Source organism: Lynx canadensis, chromosome A2, assembly GCF_007474595.2.
Source record: "Lynx canadensis isolate LIC74 chromosome A2, mLynCan4.pri.v2, whole genome shotgun sequence".
Taxonomy (NCBI): Eukaryota; Metazoa; Chordata; class Mammalia; order Carnivora; family Felidae; genus Lynx; species Lynx canadensis.
In genome coordinates this window covers 48837391-48857080 of record NC_044304.2, presented here as the reverse complement: position 1 = coordinate 48857080, position 19690 = coordinate 48837391, and the positions used below count along the sequence as shown (strand labels likewise).

The window sequence follows — 19690 nt, the reverse complement described above, 5'->3', positions numbered from 1 at the left end:
TAAATAAATATTCTGGACCAAGGTGGTAGTGGTCAGAGAAGAAATCAAGGCACATTTGTGTCTTAGAAACATATTCCAGATCCACATAAGAGTGAAAACATGTGGTATCTGTCTTTCTGTGTGACTTATTTCCTTAGCGTAACACTTTCCAATTCCATCCATGTTGCTACAAAAGGCCGTATTTCATTCTTTCTCATTGCCAAATAGTATTCCATTGTGTATATAAACCACAATTTCTTTATCCATTCATCATTTGATGGACATTTAGGCTCTTTCCATAATTTGGCTATTGTTGAAAGCTATTTGGCTATTATTGGCTGCTATAAACACTGGGGTACAAGTGCCCCCATGCATTGAGGAGGGCACCTGTTGGGATGAGCACTGGGTGTTGTACGGAAACCAATTTGACAATAAAGTTCATGTTAAAAAAAAAGACAAATTGAAGATAATAAAAAAAAAAGAAAGAAACATATTCCGGACACATTATGTTCTAGAAACAAAGGTTAGCTCTACATAGCTTGGCCAAGAATGCAGGAATGAGGAAAACAAGTCATGATTCCAATCAGATTTTTTACTCCTAGAAGAATCAAGATAAGAAGGGGAAGAAGTGGACTGGAGATGTGGAGGTGGACAAGCTTGGTTTGGAACATATTGAGTCTAAAGCGGTAGTAATATAGCCAGAATTATAAGACGTTTTCTCTTTTACATTAAGAGGAACCATTCTTCGGATAAAAGTCTGTTACATTTGGGTATATTTTTAATAAAAGAACCTCTGAAAGGTCCAGTGGTTTTCTCTTTTTACAAGTAATTGAATACATTTATTTTGCTAACAGAGGGGAAGACATGACAGGAACACACTGCTGCTTCCGTGGTTGACTACCACTACGTGTGTAGGGGAGAGAGCACGTACAGACTTCCCCACTATGTAATTATAGATTTGCTTCTGTGCTATCTTTTCCCCTTTCTCTGCCAGTATCCTGATCCTTCTGTCTCCAAAAGTTGCAGCATGCATATTAATGAATTACACCAGTCATCCTTACTTTATATCCTCATCGTTGGCAAAAATCACGACGGCCCTGGAGTTGGGGGTGTCCAGGAGCTGTTTGATAATTCTATCAAAGTCAATGGTTCTGTCTTTGCGCTCTTGGGGGATTCTCACAGACTGTGCAATGCAGAGCCCACCTGTTTAAGAAAAGAAAGCAGAGTGTCAATAAAGTTCCCTCAGAGATACCAAAGGAACCAGGGTCAGTAGCTGAGGAGGAGGGAATTTTGATTTCTGAGTACATAGCACTTTCTTGGCGATGCTGCTGAATGAGGATGGCTGCGGGTATTATGTGAAGTCCTGAGCTGTTGTTCATAATAGATGCATCCTCCATGATATTGCACAGCCTGATTTTCTTAGTACTGCACTTAAGAATGCCCAGGAACACCATTGATACTGATCCTGGGGAGACAAATTTAGGTTGACAAAATGGGTGGAGGAAGGTCTTTAAAATGAATGTGATACACTACAAGAAAACTAAAATCAATAAACTACAATAAAAATGTACTGAAACAGTTAAAGCTCAGGTCAATTTTTGTGACTTTCCTGGTGTTTGCATTCCCATGTTTTTTTTTTTTTCTTTCACCTTCATATCTATCCCAACTTCTAAAGGTCAGCCAATGGAATAAATTTAAAAATAAAATAGCACCATCAAAACACCAACTACTATAAATCACAGTAACAAACATTTATTGACCAGATAATATGTACTCAACCCTCAAATATGTGTTTTTATATATGTTATCCCATCTTAAAAACTTTATAAGGTAGTTGGTATTATGTATTTTTTGTTAGAAAGAAAGGGTATTAAATTAAAGAATAGATGTGTTTATTCAGATTTCTCAGAGCTGTTATGATATTAATTGTCATGAATTTCAAGATGGAAATATGCAGCAGTTTACTAAGCAATTGATGTACTCCTCATGACCCCACCTCTTGGTTAGTAGTAGCTCCTGGATATAGTACTTTATAAAACACACTTTAAGAAAGGCTGGTATAGGGGTGCCTGGGTAGCTCAGTCAGTAAAGCGGCTGACTTTGGCTCAGGTCATGGTCTCACAGTTCATGAGTTCAAGCCCCACCTCGGGCTCTGTGCTGACAGCTCAGATCCTGGAACCTGCTTCAGATTCTGTGTCTTCCTCTCTCTCTGTGCCTCCCCTGCTCATGCTCTATCTCTCTCTCTCTCTCTCTCTTTCAAAATACATAAACAAACAAACATTGAAAAAATTAAAAAAAAAAAAAAGAAAAAGAAAGCTTGGTATATGGGGCACCTGGGTGGCTCAGTTAGTTAAGTGTCTGACTCTTGGTCTTAGGTCAGGTACAATCTCATGGTTTCATGAGTTTGACCCCTGCATTGGGCTCACACTGGCAGCACAGAGCCTCCTCTCTCTTTGTCTCTCCTGTCTCTCCTGCACTCATGCTGTCTCTGTATCTCACAAAAATAAATAAATAAACTTTAAAAAAAGAAAAAGAAAAGAAAGCCTGGTATAGGTGAAAGGGGTAGAGAGAATATTTGTAGGAAAGGCATCAAAGGCCATCCAATGGGCAGAAGACCTAGAGGTGAAGAGGAAAAACTTGTTCTTGTAATGTGGTTGGGAGATATCTATTATTAAGCTTACATCCTGAGCGTGGACAACTGAGTGGATGATACTAGGCTTCCACAAACATAACAAATATGAAACCTCATCCAAAACTGAACCTCCATTACACTTTCATCCTAATCAGTGTTAGTTCTCTATAAGTGGCTGTTAATTTTCAGTGTGCACAAGATCACCGATAGTCCGTTTTCAAAATGTAGAGTTTCAACAACACCATCAACCAACTTGACTTAATTGACATTTATAGAACAATCGAGAGGACAACAGAACAGTACACATTCTTTTCAAGTGTAAGTGGAACATTTGTTAAGCTAGACTATATTCTGGTCCATTAAAAAACAACAAGAACAAAACAAATTTAAAAGCATAGAAATCATACAATGTTATCAGACCTAACAGAATTAAACTAGAAATCAATAACACTTGGAAATTAAACAACACACTTCTAAATAACCCATGGGTCAAAGAGGAAATGTCAAGTGACATTTTAAAATATTTAAAACTAAATGAAAATAAAAGTGGAACATATCAAAATGTATAGATTTCAACTAAAGTGGTATTTAGGACAATTTAGGAAAATTTGTAATCATCAAATGCTTATGTGAGAAAAGAGCTAATATTGAAAATAGCAACTGAAGCCTCTTTTTAAGGAATGAGGTGGGAAATGGCTAAGTAACTGTCCCCCCAAAAAAGCAGAAAGACATAATAAAAGAGCAAAATCAATTAAACTGAAATCAGAAAAAAATAAGAGAAAAATTTAAAAAACAAAAAAAATCTGCTTATTTGGGAACATTCATAAAATTGGTAAATCTCTAGTCAAAGCTGACCAAAAGAAATAAATCAAAAATTATTCATATCAGGAATAAAAGAGGGGCTAACCTTACTGATTGATCCCACAGGTAGCAAATGGCAGTAAGGGAATATTATAAACAATATACTTTTGCCAATAAACTTATCAAATTAAATGAAATCGATGACTTCCTTGAAAGACACAAACTATCAAAACTGAATGTGGGATATATAATCTGAATAGTTCTAAATATATTAGAGATACCAAATTCACACACACACACACACACACACACACACACAAACTTCCAAAAATGAAAGATCCCGCCTCACATAGTTTCATTGATAAAGTCTACCAAACAGTTAAGGAAGAAATAAAACATGATCTATACACTCTTTTACTGAAAAGAGAAGAGGAGAGAAAATAACTCATTTCATAAGGTCAGTATTATCCTAATACCCAAGCCAGATGAAGATATCATTTTTAAAAAGACTAATATCATTCATGAACATACCTGCAAAACTTCTAAAAAAACTACTAAACAAATAAATCCAGCAATTTATAAAAAATAGTAATATATCATAAACAAGTGGATTTCATCCAAGGATTGCAATGCTGATTCATTATTTGAAAATCAAGTATTATAATTCATATATGATCAGATTAAATAAGATAAACCATATATGATCACCTTCATATATGTGGAAAAAGCACCAAACAAAATTCAATATACATTCATGATAAAACTAGGATCAGATGAGAACTTCCTAAGACTAATAACAGGCATCTACTAAAGGCCTACAACAAGCATCATGCTTAATAGTAAGAAATTACAAGGCAACTTTTTCTTCTCTTAACACTCTTTTTCAACATTGAACTGGATGTCCTTGTCAGAGAAATAAGTGGGGAAAAAAGAAAAGAAACAAAAGGCATACAGTTTGCAAATGAAAAACTAAAATTGTCTCTATTTGCAGATGACATAACTGTCTAGGTAGAATCTTCTAAAACTAAAAGGTGAGTTAAGCTAAGTTGTGGGACAGAAATTCAAAATACAAAGGTCATATATCTACAGATCAGCAATGAACAATTATAATTTTAAACTAAAATAATGTCATTAACAATATAATAAAAAATGTGGTGCTTATGTATAAACCTAAAAAAAAATACGTACAGGAGCTATATTCTGAAAACTATGAAACATGGCTGAAAGAATTTAAAAAAATTAAATAACTCTCCCCAATTTTACCTCTAGATTCACTGCAATTTTATTCAAAATCTCAGCAACCTTTTAAAATACACTAAAACCTTGGTTTGTGAGCATAATTCATTCCCGAAGCATGCTTTTAGTCCAAAGCACTTGTATATCAAAGCGAATTTCAAGAACCATTGGCTCAGTTGTGATCATGTGACATTTGGCATCACATGCTACGCATATTGCAAGACATCACCCATTTATCAAGTTAAAATTTATTAGAAATGTGTGCTTGTCTTGCAGAACACTTGTAAAACAAGTTACTCTCAATCCAAGGTTTCACTGTACATATCAATAGCTAATTCTAACAGTTATACAGAAAGTCAAAGGAACTAGAATAGTCAAAACAACTGAAAAAGAGGAACAAAACTGGTGAACTTTCCAAATTCAAGACTTACTATCAATCCCAAGCTACAGTAATCAAGATGGTGAGGGGTTGGAAAAAGAACAGACACTTAGATCAGTGGAACAGAAAAGAGGTCCAGAAACAGATCAATACAAATACAGTCAAGTGATTGTTGGCAAAGATGCGAAGGCAATCAGTGGAGAAAGGTACTCTTTTAAACAAATGATGCTGAAACAAAAAGATATTCATGCACAGAAATAATTGCTCGACATATACTTCATACTTCATATAAAAATTAACTTTAGGGGCACCTGGATGGCTCAGTTGATTAAGCATCCAACTCTTGATTTTGGCTCAGGTCATGATCTCACAGTTTCATGAGTTCTGGCCCCATGTTGGGCTCTGTGCTTACAGCACAGAGTCTTCTTGGGATTTTTCTCTCTTCCTCCCTCTCTCTGCCCCTCCCCTGCTCACTGGTGTGTGCACTTTCTATCTCAAAATAAGTAAATAAATAAACTTTAAAAATTAACTTCAAATGGATGATAGACCTAAGTCTAAAATACGAAACTAAAAAAACTTTCAGACTGAGACAAAGGGAAATCTGTAATGACCTTAGGTTTTGCAAAGAGTTTTCGGGTATGACAGTAAAACCCCAAACTGTAAAGACCAAAATTGATAAATCAAATTTTATGCAACCTTAAAACTTTTGTTCTATGAAAGACAGTATTAAGAAAATGACAGCTCAAGCTGGAGACTGGGAGATAATCATATATCTTACAAAGGATTTATATCTACAATACATAAAGTAATGAAACTCAGCAATAAAAAAAGAAAACTCAAAATGGGCATAAAATCTGCATAGACACACACACAAAATAGATGGTAAATAATCACAGGAAAAGATCAGTCATTAGGGAAATGCTAATTAAAACCACAATGATATAATGCTACAATACCTATTAAAACAGTTTTCAAAAAATCCAGCAATATCAAATTCTGGAGAAGATGCAAAGCATAGGAATGTCTGCTCATTGTTGGCACGACTGTACAATGGTACATCCACTTTGGATACCAGTTTGACATCACAAAATGTTAAATGTAGAGGTAATCTATCAAGCAGCAGTCAGTTCCAATCCTAGGGATTTATCCAGATGAATTAAAAGCTTGTACTCACACAAATGTGCACACAAATGTTTACAGCAACTATATTCGTAATCACTAAAACTAGAAACAACTAAGACATCTGTCAACTGGTGAATAGATCAACAAACTGGTACATCCATACAACTGAATCCTGCTCAGTAACAAAAAGGAACTGCTGATTCGTGGATGAGCATGAATAAATTTTAAAAGCATTTTTCTAAGTCAAAGAAGCCAAACTGAAAAGACTACATATTGTATAATTCTGTTCATATTGCATTCCAGAGAAAGCAAAACTGTAGGGGTGGAAAACAGATCCATGGATGCCAAGGGTTGAGAGGAGGTGTTGAGTACAAAGGGAGCCTACAAGGGAATTTGGGGGTAATGGAAATGTTCTGATGGTACTGTGGTAGGAGACACATGATTCCACACACTTGTCAAAACCCTAAGAGCAACACACCACAATAATGCAAAATTTAAAAGATCAGGTTTTATCAGGGGATCCTAGAATGGAATGCAACTGTGACAAATTAATCTAATGGCATTACTAATATCTGAGGCAATTTTACTGATGGAGATGTGTAGAAAATAAGTTGATCTAAATAAACAACTTTTAAAAACTGCACTTTGACTGGAAAGTCTAAAGCTAGAGAGTAAAAGAACTGAATATAAAATGGTACTCTGATTTGTGTAGTTTTCACAGGGATATGAGTTAGCAATTCTGGAACTGCTGTCCATATTTGAGTTGGGTTGAACAAAACAGTAAATTAATTATAGATAATGGCAGATAGGTTTTACACTGTTGAAGAATTTATGCATAAGCAGAAAAGGCAGGCTAGAATGAACCATGTGATGCCAGAAAGGGTCAGAAATATCAGCATAAACTCATGTTTTAGAGAGGGAGAGATATGCTTGTATACATGGATTAGTATACATACATATGTATCCTAGCACCATCCACTGAGAAAACCTCGAAGCAATGACATACCAGAGCAAATAGTCCTCTTACTACACAGGTGTTGGTTTGGAAATATCATCTTTCAGAAAAAAGAAACAGAACTCTTTGAAGAGATGGCTGATTCTAAGGCTGGGGCAGGGCACATACAAAATGAAGCTGTAGTCAGGAATTAAGAAATACACAAAGGCAAAAAAAAAATATGGGGTTACATCAACAGGACACAAAAGCGACCTAAAAATGTGCCCAGTGATCAAAGCTCGAACAATATTAACAAAATAAGGAACAATGGTATTAAATAATTATCCAAAGACTACAATACACACTTACAAACCAATACTGAAATAAAAAAGACTAAATAAGTAAATAAGAAAGAAGGAATGAATTTTCTGTACAGAACAATTCCAAGTAATAAATGTAGAAGGAATGAGAGAAATGGAATATCACCATTAGAACATTATAGTAATAATTGTTGCACATCAGAGTCACTGATAGATGCTAAAGTTAGTGTGGGAAACTATAAGGAGACACTGAACATTTATACAGCTTAAAAGTATTTCCCTCAAAATATTTACTAATTACTCTAGTGGTCTGAACACATGCCTATAACTTCTTTGACACTATTCCTTTGAGTTAAGGCTGTACTTAGTGACTTGCTTCTAAAGAATATATAAAAGGAGAAAGCGTAACTTAGGAGTGGAGAAACCTGGCAGACACTGCTTTAACTGGATCACTAAGTGAACATCATTACTGATAAGTCATGTGGATTTCATGTGCCCTCTGATAGGATGTGATGTTAAGGGCACCCCATTTGTGTTTCATTCTTCCCCTAAATCCATAACCTTCATCTAATCATGAGAAAATATTATAAAAATCCAAAGTGAAGGACATTCTACAAAATACCTGATGTGGGCTCTTTGAAACTGTAAAGGTCAAGAAGTCAGACTGAGAAACTGAAAACCGGATTGGATCCTGGAACAGAAGGACACTCATGTAAAAAACTAGTGGAATCTGAATAAAATCTGTATTGAAGTAGTATTTTTCCATTGTTAATTTCTCAGTTTTGATAAATGCATACTGGCTGTTTAAGATATTAACATTTGGGGTAACCTGGAGAAGGGTATGTGGGAATTCCATCTTTGTAACTCCTCTGTAAATCTAGAATAATTTTTAAAAGTTTACATTTGTGTATGCATATATATGTATACTTCTATCTACCTACCTATCATCTACTTAGGTAATCTACCTAGCCCAGATCTTACCTCCAATGAATGCTTATTTAGTCAGCAGTAAAGCAGGCCCAGGAATCTGAATTTCTAACAATAATCCTTAGATATTAGTTCACTGGGAGGACTTGATAAAATACTCATTTCTGGCCCCACCTCAAGAGAATCTCGCTCAGTGGGATTAGTAAAGCTTGTGAATTTGCATTTCTAACAACTTCCCAAGGGATTCTGTGTTGCTGGTCTAAGGACCACACTTGGAGACCATTGCTCTAACTGATACGTATGCAGGTAGCTATGGGAGCATATTTTCAGAAGTATTCACTTGGGCTCTCCAAACTGACTGTACCCAGCTCAGGTGGAAGTACCATATTTGCATACATATTTTAGTCAAACTTTTTGTAGAGAGCTCTTAGGAGGGTAAGATACGGAGAAGGAAGGAAGAGATGGATCATTATACATGGTTATAAGGTTTACAATGATGCAGAGAGAGAGAACAACAGGAGAAATATCCCTGAGAATGGGGACCACAATCTCCATGCCGTAATTCCTCCAACTCTGGAAAACATCATGGAGTAGGGAGAAACGAAACCATATGCAAACTGTCCTGGGGCTGCTGGGGAGAAGAAATGGCTACTTTACCACCTTCTCGGCAGGAGAAGGGGAATAATTCTGGATGGAAACCCAGCTTCCCATCAGGATTCAATTACAGCTGAGTGATTAAGCAAATTAGAGCAAACTCCATTTGGCGATGTGATTAGTGGAGGGGCGGTCTGCACTCATGGATTTAGGGCTCACCCAGTGCACACTGGAGGAATCCATGCATGGAGTTTTGTGATTACAAAAATGAGATGGTCGCCCCCTCTCAAAGAGAACTGCTCACAGGTGTGCAAAATCAAACAACACAACAGAAGAGTGAAATTGGCTATTAACATGTTAATGGGAATGAACATGCTCATAAAACTAAAATCTTAAAAAAGAAAGAAGATTGGAAAACAAAGTATGAGAAATAAACAAGCTGTTTTGATCTTCTGCTCTTGGAAGGCTTGAGTGGTACCTCTTTAAAAGACAGTTCATTTGCCTCACCTCCATAAGGGAATGTAGTAGGTTGAAAAATCTATGTGTATTGTACATAGATGACTTCACCTCAAGTATTCAGTCCAAAGTGTATTATGCTAGAAATGTGTCACTGTGGAAAGTAATGCAAGAAGCCTTAGTTCTATTCCAGCAAGGAATGGAATGGTCTACATACAAGCACATACATGCCCACACACACTCGAGGTGTCCTGGTATCAGTTAGCTTATTTCTCAATAATGGTGGATAACTCAGTACACTACATTCTCCTCTGACACATATCCATATTTCCATCCTAAACTGCTGCCCTATTCAACGCTAAAGTTCTCTCTCTGGTTTGTGTTTCAGCTTAGACCTTCTTCACAGTGGATTCAACTTGCCTGCTGTTGCATTTCTGCTGTTATTTGGTCACCAAGGTATATGAGCAACCTATCAAAACCTTAAGAATCTCACTTTTGAGGGGCATTACACATGCATATGAAAGCTAAATGGAGTTTCATGGTGCAGGTTGTCATTGCAACTGCCAAATTAATTTTCACTTCTGTGGGGAGTAAACATAAAGGAAAAATTGAGCAGTATAATCATAAATGTTGCAAAAGAAGGGGCATAACACAGATAGGATAACACCATTCATGACATGTCAGTTTTGATTAAGAAAGCCCACTGGCAGTGGCTGGAGGAGGGAGATACAAGCCACTGAGGTAATAGAAAGAATTTCAGAGTCTCAGAAATCAATCAGCTTCTCAATTTGAAGCTAAAAACTGATCAGTTTTCTGTCTGCCCATGGTAGCTAGCAACCTGTAACAGCAAGAAGAACCTCAGGAGTTACACCACAAACTGTTTCCATTAAAAATACTTTTCTCTCTTAATGAGAATGGATAGTTTTTCATATAATAAGCAGAAGCAATAGGAAACCTTTTAAAGTTTGTAGTTCTATCCTATCAGAGGTTATACATTGTACAGTTGTACTGATGATCTGCTCTATTATTTAGATATGCCGATTCAATTTTGTAAATATTGAGACTCTTATGTGAAAGTCTCTCTAGGATTTGTTAAAGAAATATATGAAAGCAGAAGGAGCCTGAGAAATAACCTTATCTAATTCCCCATTCTGAATGAGGAAACTGAGGTCCAGAGGGTTTAACTGTAGTAGAAGGATTGCCAATTTCTGAGTTCTATGTGTCACATACCATTCTAAGTGCTTTATGTCATTGACACAGTCCATTGTCATACAGCCCTATAAGGCAGGTGTGCTAACATCCTCATTTGGACAGGAAGAAACAGAGGCATTCTCAAGTTAAGTAACTCACCCCCAGATCATAAATTTAATGGCAGGGAAATATAGGATTTTTGTCTTCTTATTCTTCATGCTAAGTGATAACACAACACTCTTGTTCTCATATACTTCACAATTGAGAGAAGAGTAGGATAAATGTTGTATAAGCAAAAAAATTTTAAAAAGGGTAGACATAATACATCTTGTTAGATAAATCACCAAAGGCTTTATGAAAGAACTTTAGTCTTAGATGGGTTATAGCACATCTGTGGAGGGCGTCAGTGGAAAAATACATAATGAAGAGAAGAGAGAGATCAAACTGGAAAGGTCATATTGGATAAAACTGTCCAACTCTCCATTGCCCCTTTTTTTTTATTTGCAGATAGATACCTGGTGCTAAGGGAAGTGAGCCCTCCATTCCCAAGCAACAACCCATCATTGATCACCACCAAAGGGGCCATTTCTGTTTTCAAATCTCTAGCATCTTTTACAAGTAGGAATGACCCTGTTAGTCATCAAACAGACATAAATTTTCTGGGGACAGTTCTGGAAAACTAAAACTGGGGGGGGGGAGCTGTAGGGCAGGAGGGAGTGAGAGGGTGAAAGAGAGAGAGGGAGAGACCTTGCCCTTCCTCCAGCATTCTGGATGTTATGTCTGGAGTTTTTATTGTCCTTTTGGTATCACTGGGACACAGGAAAAATGATGAAAACCAACACACTAAAAAGGGGAAAACAGAAAGACAGAACCAGAGTTCCTGAAGTCATGTACCACTGAGCAGAAGAAATGTCAGTAACCACTTACTTATGGACTTCCTGATATGGGAGAAAACAAACCACCTTTTAATTTAAATTACCAACAGTCAATTTTATGTTATTTGCAATTGAACATATTCCTATTTTATCCTTGCCATCCAAAAGTTCTACACCTATAAAGAAGGGGTAGAAAATTCCTGACAGTGAAAGAATTTCAAGGAAGCATAAAAAGCAGAAGAGATACCAGGGATCACCACTGCATAGAGAAGCTGGGGAAAAGGGACTGATTGGCACCTCCATGTATTTGTGGACAAGACAGTTGGGTAGGAGAGGTAGACAAAGTGAAAGAGTAAGGAGTAACATGGAAATTAGAAACAGTACCTAGGATTGGAGGAGGGGGGAGCAAGGATTTTGGTGATGGAGGCATATTTGTTGGAAGCCTGGGAGTTAGGACTTAAGGGTTCTTGTTTTTCTTAGCCATCAACTCTCTATTTGTTTCTATTTAATCTTTGACATATTCTTATCCTTTTCTGGATTGAGAAGGGAGAGGAAGGAAAGGAGGAAGGCAGGAAGCAACGACAGATTAACATGCCAAGAAAATGCTCAGATACCAGAATATAAATAACATTTTGGGGGCACGGAGAGATGAGCTTACCTGCAGCAAAATATAATAAAATGCAGTAGTTAGACAGATGGGGCTGGGCTTGTATGGAAGACTTTGTAACAAGAAACTAGAGGTTTGGGCAAGAAATGTTCTGCGTATACCCTGCCAATGAGGAAAGAGCAGAGCTCATGCACTGTTGCACATACTCATACAAGGTTACTCCATCATATCTCTTGGCCTAGAAATGTCAGACTGCAAGTCTCAGTTAAACATGTTTAGGAATTTCAGTGGTGTCATTTTTCCTGAGAAGAATTTGCATCATATTTTGGAAGACATTGAAGCTTGAAGCAATCTTGAGCAGAACCATGTATATTCTAGCTGACTTGATCTTAGAACCTAAGAGCTGAAATAACACTTCGCACAACCCTCCTGTTGTAAAGATGGTGAAAATGGTGTAGAGAGAGGAGTCAACATGCTGGAGAAGTAGGGGGACCTGAAGTTTCCTTGTCTCTCAAACATAGCAAGTATTGAGGCTAGAAGACTTAGAATTGCAAGAATCTGGGCTACATAGTGACAAAAACATCTCTAGAGGCCCACAGGGACAACTTGGTGGGCCATAGGTGCATGACTGAAAAATGGGAGAGATAAAATGGGGAGCACAGACTTGGAGGAGAGGGATCCCCTTCTGCAGAGAGACAAAAGGAAGCGAAAGACAGGCTATGGAAGTGTAGGACAAGAGAAAAACCACAGATCGGGGAATGGAAAAAATGGAGAAAGAACCAATTTCCATCTCATTCTAGGATTGCAGGGCTTTCTCCAGACTGGGGCCTGCTGCCCTGTTCGCATGTCTGGGGAGGAGGGAGCCAGCTCTGGGCTCTGTAGCCAGCTTAGAGGCTCAAGCGGAGAGAGCAATCCTCTCCCTTGAGTGCTGTGGGAAGAAGAAATATAGCCTCCAAGGACAAAAGACTTTGAAGGCACCTGCCAGCCAGAGGCCCTTTGTTGGCTGGCTGTGTGGAGTGGCACTATCCTGGAACCTGTGTGCACAGAGTAGGACCCTTTAAGTCATCAAGGTTTGAATCTCAGCCAAGCGCCTGGGAGGCACAAGAGACTGTACAGTGGAACAAACTGGCCCACTTGCACCTGCATGGCACTGTGAGGACTGCCTGAACAAAGTGGTTTGGGACACCTGATCTGGTGGGGAAAGACTAGGATGTAACCATTTTTCTCCCTATCACCAATAAGGTGGGACTTCAGGGAAGGGACAATGGGAGGTGGGACTGCCTACACCAAACCATGCCCTTCTGCATCTGGTAACTGCACATTTACCAGAGCAAGATTGGCACTGACTGAACCAGACAGCCCCTCCTCCAGACCAGCACAACCACCGGTTCCAAGGCACCATCAGATATCAGTCCAGTGGTTTTGCATTTTATGATTTTATTCTTGGTCAATTCATATATATATATATATATATATATATATATATATATATATATGGAACAACAAAGAAACTCTAAAGGCATCAGAAGAAGAGAAATAATCAAGATTAGAGTAGAAATAAAAAATATAGAATCAAAAAAAAACAACAGTAGAACAAATCAATGAATCTAACAGCTGGTTTTTGAAAAAAATAAACAAAATTGATGAAAACCCTAGCCAGACTTCTCAAAAAGAAAACAGAGAGAACCCAAAGAAATAAAAATCATGAATGAAAGAGGAGAGATCACAACCAACAACAGGGATATTTAAACAATTATTAGAAAATACCATGAAAAATTGTATGCCGACAAACTGGACAACCTGGAAGAAACAGACCCTGGAAGAAATTGAATCAGTTATCAAACATCTCCCAAAAAATAAGAGTCCTGGGTCAGATGGTTTCCCAGGGGAATTCAACCAGACATTTAAAGCAGAGTTAATACCTATCCTTCTCAAGCTATTCCAAAAAAATAGAAACAGAAGGAAATCTTCCCGACTCATTTTACGAAGCCAGCATTACCTTGATTCCCAAACCATACAGAGATCCCACTAAAGAGGAGAATTACAGGCCAATATTCCTGATGAACATGGATGCAAAAATTCTCAACAATATACTAGCAAATAGAATCCACCAGTATCTTAAAAGAATTATTCACCATGATCAAGTGGGATTCATTCCTGGGCTGCAGGACTGGTTCAATATTCACAAATCAATCAATGTGATACATCACATTAATAGAAGAAAGGGTAAGAACCATAATGATCCTGTCCATAGATACAGAAAAAGCATTTAACAACAACAACAACAACAACAACAACAACAATAACAACAACAACAACAACAAAAACCTAAAGAAAGTTGGGATAGAAGGAACATACCTTAACATCATAAAAGCCCTATATGAAAAGCCCACAGCTAATATCATCCTCAATGGGGAAAAACTGAGAGCTTTCCCCCTGAGATCAGGAATGTGAGAGAGATGTCCACTCTCACCACTGCTGCTAAACATAGTGTTGGAAGTTCTAGCATCAGCAGTCAGACAACAAAATGAAATAAAATGCATCCAAATTGGCAAAGAAGAGGTCAAACTGTCACTTTTAGCTGATGACATGATACTCTACATGGAAAACCTGAAAGACTCCACAAAAAAGCTGGTAGAACTGATTCATGAATTCAGCAAAGTTTCAGAATACAAAATCAATGTACATAAATCGGTTGCATTTCTACACACCAATAATGAAGCAACAGAAAGAGAAATCAAGAAATCTATCCCATTGGGGCGCCTGGGTGGCGCAGTCGGTTAAGCGTCCGGCTTCAGCCAGGTCACGATCTTGCGGTCCGTGAGTTCGAGCCCCGCGTCGGGCTCTGGGCTGATGGCTCGGAGCCTGGAGCCTGTTTCTGATTCTGTGTCTCCCTCTCTCTCTGCCCCTCCCCCGTTCATGCTCTGTCTCTCTCTGTCCCAAAAATAAATAAACGTTGAAAAGAAATCTATCCCATTTACAAATGCACCGAGAACCATAAAACACCTAATAATAAACTTAACCATAGATGTAAAATATCTATATGCTGAAAACTATAGAAAACTTATGAAAGAAATTGAAGAAGACACAAAGAAATGGAAAAACATTCCATGCTCATGGATTGGAAGAACAAACATTGTTAAAATGTCAATACTACCGAACAATCTACACATTCAATTCAGTCCCAATCAAAAGCACCACCATTCTTCTCAAATCCATAACAAATAATCCTAAAATTTATATGGAACCACAAAAGACCCCAAGTAGCCAAAGTAATGTTGAAAAAGAAAACCAAAGCGGGAGGCATCACAATCCTGGACTTTAGTCTCTACTACAAAGCTATAATCATCAAGAGAGTATGGTACTGGCACAAAAACAGACACATCGAGCAATGGGATAGAGAACCCAGAATTGGACCCACAATGTATGGCCAACTAATCTTTGACACAGCAGGAAAGAGTATCCAATGGAAAAAAAGACAGTCTTCAGCAAATGGTGCTGAGAGAAGTGGACAGCAACATGCAGAAAAATGAAACTGGACCACTTTCTTACACCATACACAAAAATAAACTCAAAATGGATGAAAGACCTAAATGTGAGACAGAAAACCATCAAAACCCTAGAGGAGAAAATAGGCAACAACCGCTTTGACCTCAGCCACAGCACCTTCTTATGCAACATGTTTCCGAAGGCAAGAGAAATAAAAGCAAAAATAAAATATTGGGACCCCATCAAAATACAAAGTTTCTGCACTGCTAAGGAAACAATCAACAAAACTAAAAGGCAACCAACAGAATTAGAGAATATATTTACAAATGACATATCAGATAAAGAGTTAGTCTCAAAAACCTATAAAGAACTTACCAAACTCAACACCTGAAAAACAAATAATCCAGTGGAGAAATTGGCAAAAGACATGAATAGACACTGTTCCAAAGAAGACATCCAGATGGCCAACAGACACATGAAAAGATGCTCAACATCACTCATCATCAGGGAAATACAAATCAAAACCACACTGAGATACCCCTCACACCAGTCAGAGTGGCTAAAATGAATGACTCAGAAAACAATAGATGCTGACGAGGATGTGGAGAAATGAGAGCCCTACTGCACTTTTGGTGGGAATGCACACTGGTGCAGCCCCTCTGGAAAACAGTGTGGAGGTTCCTCAAAAAATTAAAAATAGAGCTACCCTACAACACAGCAATAGCACTACTAGGAATTTATCCAAAGGATACAGGAGTGCTGATTCATAGTAGCCCATTGTTTATAGCAGCGCTTTCAACAATAGCCAAATCATGGAAAAAGCCCAATGTCCATCCACTGATGAATGGATAAGAAGATGTGGTTTATATGTACAATGGAATACTTCTTGGCAATAAGAAAGAATGAAATCTTGCCACTTGCAACCACGTGGATGGAACTGGAGGGTATTATGCTAAGTGAAGTAAGTCAGTCAGAGAAAGACATATGTGTTCCACATATGTTTTCACTCATATGTGGAGCTTGAGAAACTTAACAGAAGACCATAGGGGAAGGGAAGGGGAAAAATAGTTTCAAAAAGATAGGGAGGCAAACCTATAAGAGACATTTAAATACAGAGCACAAATTGAGGGTTGATTGGGGAGAAGAGGGGAAAGTAGGTGTTAGGGATTGAGGAGGGTACTTGTTGGGATGAACACTGGGTGTTGTACGTAAGTGATGAATCATGAGAATCTACTTTTGAAACCAAGAATACACTGTATACACTGTGTGTTAGCTAAGTTGACAATAAATTATATGAAAAAAATAAAAGTAAAGCTGCATAATAATTTAAAAAAGAAAATGGTTGAGAAATGGGAAGTGACCAACCCATTTAGTACCAGAGCTGAAGCTCGGCAACTAAGCTTTTTGATTCCTGATTTAATACTCTTCCAGCTGGTGATGTTACACTGTGAGTTGCTTTCTTTGTCATTTTACAACCATGCATTCATCCACTCTATTAAAAAATAGACTTACTAAGCATCTGCCATGACTTGAGCACTCTTTTAGTTGCTGGTGATATAGAAATCAAAACAAAAGACAAACATCCTACTCATTCACATGGGGATACATACTAATAAGACAAATTTTCTTTCTAATTCTTTTTCAAAACTGTGCTGGCTTCTGAGAATGCTCCGAGTTTAGCTCACAACCAAAATCCCAATACGGAACATCAAGTTTTTCTCAACAGCTGGTGTCTTGGCAGGTCATGAGTGGGTTAATCAAGAAACTGGTCTGATTCAGGAAGCCTTTGGAAGACAAGCTGTTCCTTTCCCTGAAAAAGATCTATGAAATTGGCTGATTTTTTACAGTGACTGGTTTTCCCTGTGGCTTTAGCAGCCTCGGCAGTCAGAATCAATTGTCACTTGTCTCCAAGCAGCAGCTTTGTAAGGATGTCCCACTATGCATGCCTGGACAATAAAAAGGAGGTCAACTCATGAGTCTAAAACATGACTGATATTTCTCAACTTCTGTTTGCATTTATTCTCTTCTACCTTGGATGTGTGGGCTCGAAATGAAGCAATAGGCCAGGCCAATTTTATGATTCATTTTATATCTTGAAAATAAGGAGATAATGGGATATCATGTCTATGTGGGAAATCCATCCAGAGAATTCTTATTTAGGGAAGGCACACACACGCACGCGCACACACACACACACACACACACACAATTTCTGTATATTCCTAGGGCAATGGTTCTAAAAATATACTCTTAGATTTGTGAATTCTCCAGTAACTTGTGTGTACAGTGCTGTTGCAGTACTATACTACAGTAATTTAAAAAAATAATTTCCATACTGTTATCTTCCACGAATAAATTAATAAGTGATTTTTGTCATTCTTCATTGGTTATTTCACTAATTGATTATTGTCTTTCCCCTACAATGATTCTTTTTCTTGGTCCTTTTTTAGCTCATCTATGCTTATTTGAATACCACCAAGTACTACCAGAGGTAGGGACAGTTGGGAGTACTGGTCCCTTTTATAGACAAGGGGACAGGAGCTTGAGAATGAAGCTGATTTGCACAATATTATACAGTTACATACAGTACCAGTAAAAAAAATTGAGAATACCTGACCCTAATCCAGAGCTATTTCCCTACCAGCTCTCAAGGATTCTGATGACATTTCCTCCACCTCTAGTCTCTTACTCTCCTCTCTATCACATTTATCTCAATGAATAGATAAAACAGAATAAATGGAATCCTTATAATTCCAAACTCTCCTGAATAGTGAACATTTTTTAACTCGTTTATAACAGTGTCTCTTCATTTAATGAATCAGTGCCAGATATTTCAACTCAACATCTTCAAACAACTTAAAATCTTCAAACAAACCACTATATGTCTTTTGTATATTCTTAGAAGATAAAAAAAATAATTGAGCCTTATCCTGTCAATAGGAAATGAATAATTTGTACACATATCTCTAGGCTTGTTCTTCACGGGTGATGAAATGTTTAAATACACATAATTCAACTTTGTAAAGAAATATAAAGAAAACATCACTTTTATATGATTAACCCTATCAACTTGGATAACAGTTTGCCACACTGGATAACAAAATTAAAATTATATAATATGATTAGCTATCATTAAAATAGTGACCTCTACATGCTAAAAGATAAATTGAAGTTGAAGAATTGTGATATTTTTCAGCATCTTTTTCTGCAGCTCTCTTCCCTCTTTCCCTTAGTGTCTTTGCTAAGATATATCAGTACTACAGTAAACTGTTAGCCTTTTTTTAAGACTTGGAAGAGTAAACATATTAATAAAATACATTTTCAAAGTATTTGAGCATCTATCACTGTTAAATAATTCTTGCTATTTGTTAGTGTTTATGTACAACCCTAAGAAGTGGAAACAAACTCAATCTGACATTTAATGGCTTTAGCATGTGTCACCCTCACCATTTTTCAGAAAGCCCAGAAAAAAAATATTTCTTCTCCTAAGAAGTGTAGTATTTAAGGCTTTAGGTCAGCTGACACTTCTTTAATCATAAGAGGTAAAGGAAGACACTGATTAACAGCACAGTCTTCATCTTAGGTGACCAAGGCAGGTAGCTTTGCATAAATGCTTTCCAAGGCCCAGGAGATCAATTCTACTGTTGACAGTAAGGAGCAATGAGTTCACTGAGTTTCCCAAGTGTCTTGGTAGAACAGTAGATTCCTTCATCTTTCAATTTATTAGTTGGTCTCCGCTTGGAGAAGTCTTGTTCCCTTTGAGTTTTCTTTTAGAGAATTCCCCCAAAAGGTCAACTACAAAATGGGCCACAAGTTTGAAAATTCAATACTTTCTGAGGTCTTAGGTCACTTAAGAGTTTGAAGAATTTATCCTCCAGTAATATTTGTGTATCATTTGCAAATAAGATAAGAGCCTACTTACAGGATTTTTCTGAAAAAAAAATTACCTCCTTCCACAGCATCAACCATGCTAGCTCTAGAAGGAGTATAATCTCTCTCTCTAGATATCCAGGAAACTGATTCTTCTACAATCAGCTCACAAGTGATTTACCCAAAACTGCATCTGATAAGACAAGGTTCTGTTCCAGGAAGGTACTGTTGGTATTAAACCAAAATGAAATGTTTTTTTTTCTTACCATATTTGCAAA

General features: G+C 37.4%; 1 protein-coding gene across 1 annotated transcript in view; it reads right to left on the bottom strand.

Moving 5' to 3' along the window:
• The window catches only part of GRM7 (glutamate metabotropic receptor 7), an 822804-nt gene that overhangs the window by 382619 nt on the left and 420495 nt on the right, over window positions 1-19690 (bottom strand). Inside the window, 1 exon segment of the mRNA XM_030307293.1 lies at window positions 1041-1182. Coding sequence (XP_030163153.1) covers window positions 1041-1182 — 142 coding nt within the window.